The sequence below is a fragment of the Leptidea sinapis genome, chromosome 23, assembly GCF_905404315.1.
Source record: "Leptidea sinapis chromosome 23, ilLepSina1.1, whole genome shotgun sequence".
Lineage (NCBI taxonomy): Eukaryota > Metazoa > Arthropoda > Insecta > Lepidoptera > Pieridae > Leptidea > Leptidea sinapis.
The window spans coordinates 1132006-1144748 of record NC_066287.1 but is presented as its reverse complement, the minus strand read 5'-3'; the positions used below and the strand labels follow the sequence as shown (position 1 = coordinate 1144748).

Genomic DNA, 12743 nt, shown 5'->3' with positions numbered 1-12743 from the left:
TACCGTCGATAAGTTTATTGGGACAGAAAAGTCAACGATGGTTACGATTTTTATCTCAAGTAAGAGATTCCTTCATCACACATACTTGAAACCTCTTAGAGTCGATCGATCGTAGTCTAACAATTTTTAGGTAGATCGCTAGCAGTTCGAACTTGAGCACTCCTGATCTAGACCTATATATAATATGATCTTAGATTATTCAATAACGTAATTAGTACAAGACATAAAATATTCACAACAAATTGCTTTCAATAAGCAAGGTTGGTTAGGATCGATAGCTGTCCATACAAGAACAAGGCCAACTAGGACTGTTTAAGAATTACCGTAGTTAACAGCACTGCATACATATGTACTATATATAATATGTACTACGTTAGTACTAAAGACGTCGCTCCTTGATTGCAGCCAAAGTATTGGAAAACTTTTTTTATGACAATAAGGGACGAGTCGAGCAGGACGTTCAGCTGATGGTAATTACGCCCTGCCCATTACAATGCAGTGCCGCTCAGGATTCTTCAAAACCCCAAAAATTCTGAGCGGCACTACAATTATTGTGTTGATGTTAAAAATGTAGTCTCATTGCCCAGTATTTTTTTCTAGCTACGGCGCCCTTCAGCCCGAAACACAATTATCAGATTTACTATCCTGAAAACGTGTTGCCACATCTATATATGGCAACATGTTTTTTAAGACAATAAGGGACGAGACGAGCAGAACGTTCAGCTGATGGTAATTGATACGCGCTGCTCATTACAATGCGCTCATGATTCTTGAAAAACCCAAAATTCTGAGTGGCTCTACAATTACATGAGACATGAAACCTTGAGACGTAAGTGTTAAGTCTCTTTCGTCCAGTAATTTCACTAGCTACGGCGCCCTTCATACCGAACCACAATAATGCCGTTGTGGTGCCCATAATCTAGCCGGCATCCTGTGCAAAGGATCCTCCCACTGGTAAATGTCCTAAGTCGCCTCTTACGACACCCTTGAAGCCCGGCACTTCCCTCTTCTTTTTATGTCCCGGGAAAGCATAGGGCAAAACAAACTGTCCTTACCTCACATAGCCTGTACTTAGAGTTTGTAGTAATAGCATGCATCCGAGTGCTAGGTTGTAGCAATTTTGTTAATTAATTTTAATTAATATATTTGAATATATATAACAATTTAATTTATTAGAACATTTTCACGATTAAAGAGCACTACAACTTGCTGGTCATCGATCTGCGTCAGTCATGATTTGATGGGGATTGTCTAATCTCGGAGTCACAAAGTTTCATTTTTGTGAAAAGGAAGACTTCAGCCAGCGTATCAAGAGACTGTCTTAGATCAAAAAGGTGCCTTGGACCACGGACGAGTAAAAAAAGTTGGACTCCACGAGGTGATATTAGCAAGTAAAGCACCGTTATGCTAGTGTGTGTGCGGTTACGGGGGATACTAGTTACACCTCTTTTCTCCCTTAAATAATCATATATGGCCACAAATACTTATATAGTATCGTTTTTACACATTTTCACAACGCACGACGCCTTTTTTAAAATATTTTATTGAGACGCAATGACAATTCTCATAATGGCTGCCTATCGGCCTGAAGTAGTGTAAGTGTGTGCGTGTATATGTATTTACACGTTAATCGGCTTGTTTTGGTGCTACACTGTTATGTAAGGTGACACGGAGTCCTTATTTTTTTGCTAGTCCGAGCCTTGGACTTTCCAGCAAGATTCTGCAGCTAGTAATAAGGCACGAACTACCCTTGGGTAGCTTAATTGGAAGTCAATAATAGCTGAAGACTGGCATAAAAACGTATAAAAGCCATTTATTTTATCAAAATTCATTCCTTTAGAATTCTTATTGATGTCATTTCGAATATACTAGACACTACTACGCACTTATCTATAGCCTAGATCTAAACCCCTTGGACTACCAAAATATAGTCAGTTTTGGAAGACATGTGTTGCTATTCACATAAATATAATTCACCATTTTGTTATGTATTTGTGTTTTTATTAACACAATAATATGGTTGTGTTTGCTATTTTCAATTTATATTTAATTTATCCTTAAATGTTAGTATTTTCTTTTGAACTTTTCTAAACGTGGAAACTTGTAATTGGCCTTCTAAATTTAGTTAAGTAGTTTATAATATTTTTTAGCTGTAAGTTTTCCTTAAATTGCAAAAATAAAACTTGGACATAATATGGAAACAGTGTGTAAAGATAGTCATTAGAGACTATAATACATTAAAACATATATAACGTTTTACGTCTATATTTGTTATATTATGACGTCATTCATTCTTATTTGTAACTGAGCTTATGGTCAGACCACTTATTTCTAATTCTTTTTTAATTTCGTTCACCTATAAAATTTTGCTCAAACTAGATAGTAAGTAATAAACTTCGTAATAAGACGCCTTACTAAAAATAGTCCTTTATAATGAAAATTCATCGTTAGAATAGATTGTAAATACATACGCAGAAGTTATGATTATATGCTAGGGAGTTTCGTCACATTTATAGGTAATGCTTTCGTAACAACACTGTTGACTTATGCGATAAGTAAACATATGTACACAATACTAACAAAGGTGAAGAGTCATCAGCCAACAATGAATATTGTTAATTATTGTTCAGGCCCGTGTTGCTTTTGTCATTCAAATATAAATAAGAAACAAATGGGGGCCAAGAATGAAACCCTGTGAGACACCCATTTATTTCAGGAAGCTTTTTACTTTGGGCATCAATGAGTAATAATGATACTCGCGCACCTATTCCATCAATGGTGATAAATAAGACTAGTATATTTGAATTTAGAAGCGATGCTTGTTTTGCACGCCGTAACAAAGCGGCGATGTGACGTCAGTTATTATTACACTGTCGATTATTATTAAACAAACGATTACAGTAGAAAGTATACTTAATTATAACTAAATAAGTGGAAACCTATGAATGATTTATGCGAAATGCGGACTTGTTACTTATTCGGTACAAGAAACTAGTGCTAAAAACGTATTAAAATCATTTAGACCGCAAATATATACAAGTCCGACATCAATAGGCGAAAAAATCAAATATATCCGATACAGAATATTAACTTCTATTTAGTTTCCAAAATTTCGTAACGATTGGTTATATTTTGGAGAAGGAAATTGCCGAGAACGAAACACTGACGTTGTAAGTTCGTACGTAGGAGCTGGTAAGTTCTTAAAGAATTCTTAAATCTAAAAAAGGCCGAATGTTTCCTTTAATCATAATATAGATACGTATACTAAGGCCAACGATACGAGTTATAGAAAGTAAACAAAGTTTCAGGGGTACAAAACCCTTAGGGTTTTCATTTGAATGAATTATGTACAAATTTTGAATTCCCTATTCTAATCGCTGTCATCTGTATCAGACAAAGATGATTCGTCGGAAGAATCCGACTCAGGCGTATTTATGATAATACTAGGTATTGTATTATCAATCATGTTGTTTAATAGGTATTGCTATAAAAAAGAAAAGAAAAAAACGGTTACGGTTAACAGGAAAATTATTCTCTTGTCTCCTGTCAACCGCTCTGAGAATGTCTTACTAAATACACTCAGCGGCACAATTAACCGCCCACCCTTTTAAAGTGGCAAATTTTGATGTTATCGCAGTTGTAAGTTATTGGGCATAAATAAGTGAAGTGTGAAAGAAATGTAGTGACGAAAAAATTACAAACTACCCACTTATTTTTTTTTTTTTTTACGCATAAGTTGTGAATAGGATAAATATCGAACTTCGTCTCATTATCGTTATCGTTGCCATACTGCTTACATTGCTTCAGTGGCATTAAAAGTAAACAATTTGAGTTTGTTTTGGTTTCGTTACTTATAGCTAGTGTTTGGACATCACAAACATGCCATTTAATGCTAATTCAGTGGCGAGAGCCGTCGCTCTTATCGACGAAGGGTTTAGTCAGCGTTACGTGGCGCGGAAGCTTTGTGTCGCACGTACCACCTTAAGAGATGCAGTGAAACGGTTTCGGGAAACTGGCTCTTATGAGCGAAGACCAGGACAGGGCCGAAAAGATGCACCTCCGCTCGTAAAGACCGATTTCTTGTGACCAATGTCCTAAGAAGTCGGTTCACTACAGCTGTTGAGGCACGAAACCAACTTCATGAGGTTCGCAATGTTCAAGTGAGTGAAAGAACAGTGAGAACAAGACTTGGAGCTTTTCGACCATCTCGAGTGCCACAATTGCTCGTAGGCCACCGGAGAGAAAGACTTCGTTTTTCCCGAGAGCACGCCGAATGGAATATGGAACAATGGAAGAATGTTATGTTTACTGACGAGACAAGAATATGCTTGCACGGTCCTGACGGTCGCCAGCGTGTATACAGACGCAAGAATGAAAGGTTTGCACCATGTACTGTTGTGGAAACAGTAGGTTACCAAGGTGGCTCTATCATGATATGGGGCGGCATTACTGACGAAGCACGCACCGACTTGGTTATCTTCAAAAGAGGTGGAATAAATGCTCAGAGGTATGTTACAGAAGTGTTGGAACCTCATGTAATGCCATTTTCTCCATTTATTGGCGAAGATTTTTTATTAATGCAGGACAACGCTCGCCCCCACGTTGCTAGAGTTGTTACCGCGTACCTGGATACCGTGGGCATTCGAAAATTAACATGGTCATCCCGGAGCCCAGATTTAAATCCTATTGAACACATATGGGACAATTTAAAAAGACGTGTTCGAAGCCGCATACCAGCTCCAACCACCATAGATGAATTAAAACAATCCGTGATGGAGGAGTGGCAGAACATTCCACAACAACAGATCAAAGATGTCATCGACAGCATGCCAAACCGTTTGATGGAAGTCATGAGGGCTAGAGGTGGAAATACGCATTATTAGAATTCATTTATTGAGCAGATTTGTTATTTTTAAGCCATTTCATCACATTTGTTAATTTACGGTCAAAGTGTTTTTCAGACTTTTTTATAAATAAACGTAATAATTAAAAACAATGTTATCTTTAATTTTACTTCAATATACCTACGTTATAAAATAACATTCACAAGTGAGGCCACAGTTATTTTTTTTAACCAAAATCGTAAAATATCAAGGTGGGCGGTTAATTGTGCCGCTGAGTGTAGATTTTTATAAAAACGTCGGGTAAAATAAATAATTTGAACGCAGATTGTTTGGCTTTGACTCTGCATTATAAATGTAACCCACATGCATTAATTTCTCGAGTCAAATAATAATAACTCTAAATCTATTTCACCAGCCGAGCGAGTTTCTAAACGGACCTTGAAACAATTTGAATATGTTCAACTTATAGCTATGTAATTTATATTTACGTAATTATATAGCAAATTAAAACAAACACTACATTTAGGTGAAAGAAATATTACAAATGAATGTCAAAAGTATTAATATATTCAACCATTTACCACCGCTTCTTCATATTTTTTACTTGTTTTAAATAAACATTTACAGCCGTTGTACTAATTATTTAAGGTACAATCTATGCAGTTATGTGAAGCAAAAAAATTCTACGCATACCTAATTAAGTTAAATAACGTGAAATTAAATTATATAAATAATTTTTATGCAATTGGAGAGAAATTATTTTTTTGAAGTGTAGACTTCTTTAACGGCGTTGAGCACTAGCAGGTCTACTCTTATTCAACGAAACACGAAGTTTCGAGTGAAGTTTCGGGTGTTTCCTACTACGGTTCCATTCGTTCCGAATTTTCTTCCCGAACGTCAGTGTATGACATTTCGAAATTCTAAACCTACTCAAATTCATTTACGTTGTAAACGAAAATTTGAATATGACAGCTGTTTGTTCGGAATTTTAACCTCAACTTGCCGAAACCAAAGGTGTTTGATTTTCTTTTGTGTGCATTTTGTTGCCGCTAGCTCAAACAATTTAATATTAGTGAAATTCCCGACCTAGAGTGTGTGTGACTTGAGACATAAGTAAGATGTTAAGTCTCATTTGCCTAGTAATTTCACTAGCTACGACGCCCTTTAGACCGAAACACAATAATGTTTACACATCATTGCTTCGCGGCAGAAATAGGCGCCGTTGTGGTACCCATAATCTAGCCGGCATCCTGTTCAAGGGAGCCCACTGGTGAATCATGTTCATCAGCTAGTCATGGAAATGCAAGTTGAGAAATGAAGAGATTATTCAGATTATACCTACTATAAGAATTATAATATTAACACAATTACACAATAAATTATCTAGCCCCAAACTAGGCATAGCCTGTGCGGGTGGGTGCAAGACAACAATATAATTAATATGATATACATACTAAAACATACATATTCATCATATTTAAATGTTTGCACTTACCGGGATTCCAACCCGGGACCTCTAGATGAGTAGGCAGAATCACTGACCACTGGGCTATAGTGGTCGTCGAAACTGGTTGTACTATATCTGGCCATATATAATGTTCCGATAAAAACAATAATATTATGTTTGAATTTAGAACCTGTCATTCTTATATGAATATTCAATGTGTTTTCTGATTTATGCACCAATTAATTTTAAAAATTGTTAATTCTCGTCATATTTAAATGGAGTGGGAGACAACCGAAATGCTGTGAGCATTACATAAGTGGGTATGTATAGTTATAGTATCGGCATTGTATTATTATTAGTATTATTGTTACGTTTCACCGATCCGCTAAGTGCACTGCAGAATCGCACAAGTGATTGCCAAGTAGGACACTTCAAGGTTCGGGTCAACAGAGGTAGTATATTTCGGCGGAGTATTTAGAACCTATTATATATTATGACTGATAATGTTGTAAGTTTTTGTATATTGAATTTTAACTGAACACAAAGTGGTGGAAATTAGCTTTATTTTAGTAAGTTTTCTCAACATCTTATGGTTCACATTATCTCACCTGGTGAGAAAAGATTCAGTGGAAATATGGCAGTAAAAAGAAACAGGTTGAATAGTTCCTTTATCTGAAGACTCCAATATATAGTTTAAAAAAAACAATGTGGCTGTGAGCTAGCTGTCTGTCTAAAATAAATAAAAAGAGTAGTTAAAGAGGTAATTTTTTGCAATTGGGGTTGAACAGGTTATAAACTGTAAAGTAGATGGAGCCACAAACAGAGAGTTGAGAAATACATACCAGGATTTATGTTTGTTGGGTTACACAGAAACCGAGAGGCGCGGTTTCGAGTCCCACATTGTTCATAAATTTTGGTACACATTAAATTTATATATTTAATCCCTGGATAGAGACACTTTATCGCATTCCATACAGACTTGACAATAAATTTACAAAAATATCTAAGCTAATTACAGACACAAATTGGTATGCAACGGGTCTTATTGCTTGAAGCGGTTTCTTCTAGACGACCCATGCACATGGAAGACATCTAACTGATTTGTGAATAAAGGATGTGACGATGAATCATGTTATTTTACAATATATCTCAGTTACATTGCAACATCCGTTGCCGTACAATTGGGCCAGAACCGGTTTCCTTTGTTTTAATAAATTGAAATAATAATTACTGTGAATTTATTAATAGATATTGTAAATTCTATCTTAAACTTCAATCAATACATGCTTATGGATATGCTGTTGATCTAAAATATAATAATCATAGTAATTATTATTATTACTTGTCATTAGTTTATACAGAGTATATTTTTTTTTATGATGAAATAATCGCAGGATGTTCAGCTGATGCTAATTGATACACCCTGCCTATTACAATGCAGTGCCACTCAGGATTCTTGAAATACCTAAAAATCTTCACAAAAAAAGCTTCACAGCAGAAAAAGGTGCTGTTGTGGTACCTATAATCTAATCAGCATCCTGTGCAAAGGAGCCTCCCGCTGATAAATATATGATATGTGAATTTCATTTCCAGATTTTAGGAAAAATCCTGATATTTGAATATGGTGATGTATCATTGATGGAGGTAGTTCCCTACCAACAATTGAAACCCATGTTTTATGTGACAATCAGTGCGAGAAAAAATTGAAAGCGAAAATACTAAGAAGCTTGTTTAACCACACTTATTCTTATTGAGAGCCAGCTGTTGCAGATAGATAAATGATCTTATGACAATCCAAATTATTTCTATTCTTATATATAAAGGTATGTGATATGATGGTAGAGATTTTAAAGGAATGCTAATTAAACATAATACTGATAAGGTTTAATCGTCATTCTAGATTACATTCAGTACGTGACCCCTGAATAAATTAATTCTAGAAGTACGTCAAAATATTGAAGCATGAAATTGCATTTTAAAACATACCGCTTTTGGGAAGACTCCTAATAACATTGACAGCAGCATTGAACCTTTCCTCCAGAGACATTTTCATTTAATATTATAAGATCGTAGCACAAGCGCACTTTGGACTTCTTATTTGTTTTATTCAGCATAAGCTGTATCCATTATCGTCACGTTACAAGCACTTTATTCGTGTTTATATTTGAACACCATATAATATTACTATATTGTTTTAACTTATAAGTCGATGAAATTAGCCAATAATCATTTATTAATTTATGGGTAGATACGTAAACACGAATACCCAACGACTCAAATCTCGTGTCGATTCTCGAGTACTTACTACTCACAGACTAATTACTTACGCATTTACTACTTGACAATTCACAATTGACATTTCATCCTGTTTTCTTATTTTCATGACGTAGGTATAAACTACCAACTATAGGTACCTAGGTAAAGGGTACCCGAGGTTGTAGGTACCAAAGAGAATTTAAACACTACGTTCAGTAGGTACCCGAGGTAGGTACTAAGTACTAACTAGTATAAACAAAGGTACTCTGTGGTAGGTACAAAAATCGGACATGACAGCAGCTCGACTGACGTTTGTGCGATGCACAGTGTGCAAAAAAGTTTTTGAAGTTATACTTCTTTTGGCGCGATGGAGAAAAATGATGAGAGTGAATTTTTACGATGCGTGCGCACACCGACACCTGAATTCTACATCGTGAAGTTAGTTCTAGGTGGCATGAAAATCGATAACTATGTTCAAGTTGTATATTCTAGTATTTTTATATTTAGAACACGTGTTTCGTAACAGTACAAATAAACATTGTGAATAAATAAATATTATTTTGGTGTTTTTATTAAATCAATTTCATATACGACGGTGATGATAGTATTTACTTATAATTTATTAGTATTTCTATATATATTGAATATTAGTGATAAAACTGATTTGAATAAACTGTTTTGAGTGCATTTTATATATTTGAGGTTAATTGTCGGTATGTATAATATATTTAGATCGTTAATTAAAAATTATTACATTATTATGTAAAAAAAAAAAATCTTGTTTTTTTTGGTATATTAACAATTTTTATGTATAAATAAAAAAAAATCTAAACTTGTTTAAATTTAATTAAACCTTAAATGCTGAGTGCTTATACTATCTCTGATCTTAACTATTTGTTAAAATTTGAGTTACTTTTCCATACGCCAAAGAAGTATAACTTCTAACGCGTGTACATAAGTACACACACTCTTTTTTATTTATATTTCATATTCTCGTACGAAACGAATAATATTTTCATTTTTGTAAACGTCTTTTGTATGTTTAATATTAAATTACATATAAGTATCGATTTAAAATAATTTAAGTTATAGTTGTCATTCGATTTAGGTATATGGAAACAAAACAAAAATAAATAGTTTTTCTTTATCTTATATTATACTTGGTAGTTACAATTACAGCACTAAAGCGCATTATGAGGCATTAATGCTCAACGTTGAATGTTCCAACTTCCAACTACAGCAATGAGCAACGCTTCGCACAATCGAGCACTCTCAAACAAAGAATTTTTGAAGTGAAACTTCTCTATCGACGTGTGAGAGAAATTTTATAGCAAATCTTCACGATTTTCGGTTACGCGCCATTTTATTTATTTTTTTAATTCAAGATCTTCGAGCAAAATTATGGATAGGTTCTCGAGGATGCAGAGAATGAATTTGGAATTATTTTTGAAATCCAAGATGGCCGTCGTGCAAATTAATGATTTCAACAATTTGGATATCGTATCTGAGGTTCTCGGGAGTGCAGAGAACGAATTTGGGATCATTCTGGAAATCCAAGATGGCCGCGGCGCAAAATTATGATTTCAGCAATATGGATATCGTATCCGAGGTTCTTGAGGATTCAGCGCGCGGTCGCAAAAACGTAGAACAGCTTACCCACAACAGCTTTGTATCGTGCAGGTTTAGCGCGCGGGTGCGAGTAAGTAGAACATCTTCACTCCTAGCGTTGAACCATGCAGGCTTAGCACGGGACCGCGAAAAAATAGAACATCTTCCCTACTAGCGTTGTATCGTGCAGGTTTAGGACGTGGCCGCGACTAAGTAGAACATCTAATAATTACTAATATTGTCAATAAATATTTGGTTTAGAGAACAGATTAGGATAATAAATATAAACGAGATTTAATAATTAGTTTGCCAAAGAAGTTTCACTTCTGACATGTGTAGGTACTTTGTAAACACAACATTTATTTTTACTCTGACTCTCAAAAGTACTGCTTTCATGTGATGCCAACCAAACGATAACAACTCATTGGTAGGTTAATAGCTTTCGTTTCGTGGTAGTTTTTTGGAAATAATAAAAGTTAATTCAGACTGTGTTAAAAAAATATAAGTTACATCATCCGAAGGTACAAACATTTCAAAGGAGACATTTCTTTTTGTTGGAGGAATAGGCCCACCACAAAATGTGATGTATAGTAATGAAACATATATTGATTTATTCCTTATGATCTCTAGATTACAATGGTATATTTAGTTAGAAATGGTCTAACCGGAATGCTGAAAAACGAAAATATGAACGTTAAAATAACCTAAAAATCATATATAAATGTTAGTAATAAGCTATTACGTAATATCTTGACATAAAACAGAAACGGCCAAAATGAAGTAGGAGTGTAAGTAGTACTATCTGATATCAAAATAAACAGAGCCTGTAGGAAGAGTAAGGATACAGCTGATAAAATATGGTTTACAATGATGTACAGAACAAAAATGTTCATCACACTAGTATGTTAATAGTCCCAGGCGTGTGTACACCGACACCCCAATACTTCAGTTTAGCAGTAAGGGCAATCAACATAACTTAGTAGTTATGGTGATTGCCTTATGAAGGTTTCTGGTATAGTTACCAGAAACCTTGCCAAAAATACTTAACAACCATCATTGTAATTTCAAAGTCGTGTCTTAATAAAATAAGTAAATACTATTGAGGTAAGGTTTTGTACACTGTTTATCATAGGAAGAAATAATACATTGGTTATATAGTATAAATATTTATTAGTCATCATCATTTTTAAAATCATCTTTTATAATTAGAATCTCATCCAGAAACAATGCAGGTGGCTCAGTCTCGTCTTGATGCCCTGCCCTAAATACCACCCAACAGACATTTCATGTTCACAGCAACAAACAGAATGTCTACCCACCAAACCATTGCAACAGTAACCGGCAAGATCAGCTCGAGTATTAGAAATCGATGGGTCAACCAGATAAGTTTTTATAATTGTGTGCCTTGATTGTATCCTACCCCGAAGAAGGTTCTTATTTTGAACAAAATTTTGTATTCTCCGGAGGCCCATTTCAAGTCTTCAGGTATCTCAGACAACTAACACACTAACTAACTAACAAACATTAATGTTTTCGCACATTAAGATGAACGGACTGCACAATTTACAGAACGACTCTCTGGAGTATAAATATGCTGTAAATGCGATATTGAAATCTATGAAATAAATTATAATAATGCAAAGTAAACTTTCACGCAACTTGAAAGAAACGAAAAATACGGAATTCTGTTTTGACAACATAAAAATCAAAATGTCAGATGCACAGTTCACAGATATAGACTTGTCTATGTTACTTTATTCCATTGCACGGTAATATTAAACTATGTACTTAATGCTAAATTAGTATAATCTCTAAAATAATAATTGAAATGAGGTTCATGGATCCAATAGATATTTGTTACTTTTCGAAAGCCGATAATCACTGTTTCCACCACATTTTGCAGTAATATTTTTATTTTCTCACATGAATGTCGCAAATGTTTCATTGTACGTATTTTATTGCCATGGTGACATTAACTGTATACAGGAAATGTATCAAGCGTTTGCCTTTTTATTATAATTTCTTGAACCCGGTTAGATTTTGCAACGAAATATGGCCTGTTGACAATAATAAATTAATTGCAATTTTACTAGCATAATACAATTAATAAACATCATTATATCCAGTGGGCCCAAAAAAAATGTCTTTACGTAAATTTTTTTCAACACTGATCTTAGCGCACTCTGATGGTGCATTTAAAAACTAATTCACGTTCCAATTAAGCATCAGTATAATTCGGCTATAGTGGGTAGAGGTAAGGAGAATCATCTCATATAGGAGAAAAGTCTAAATTGAGTAAGTGGCATAAAAGGCATTTATTTTCTCAAAATTGATTCCTTTAGAATTCTTTTTGATGTCATTTCTTATACTACTAGATACTACTACCGCTTCGGAAACAAATGGGGCTCTGAGAGAGAAGAAGCGGCGCAAGAAACTCTCCCAGCATTCTTTTTTTGCGCTCTTTTCAATAAAAATATACATTATTGTACAGTCATTTCTATCGCTATAAAATAATCACAATCTAGTCCCAGGCTGTCCGATCATTTAGATATTCAGCAGTGGAGTAATAGGATGTACGACAGAGCCAT

General features: G+C 34.6%; 1 protein-coding gene across 2 annotated transcripts in view; it reads right to left on the bottom strand.

The window, feature by feature from the left end:
- The window catches only part of LOC126971450 (acyl-CoA-binding domain-containing protein 5), a 39850-nt gene extending 31236 nt beyond the window's left edge, over nt 1-8614 (bottom strand). For both annotated transcript variants that reach the window (XM_050817772.1, XM_050817771.1), the window contains exon 1: nt 8278-8614. In XM_050817772.1, coding sequence (XP_050673729.1) covers nt 8278-8344 — 67 coding nt within the window. In that variant the 5' untranslated portion in view covers nt 8345-8614. The remainder of the gene's footprint in view (nt 1-8277) is intronic.
- Between the last annotated feature and the right edge of the window lie 4129 nt (nt 8615-12743).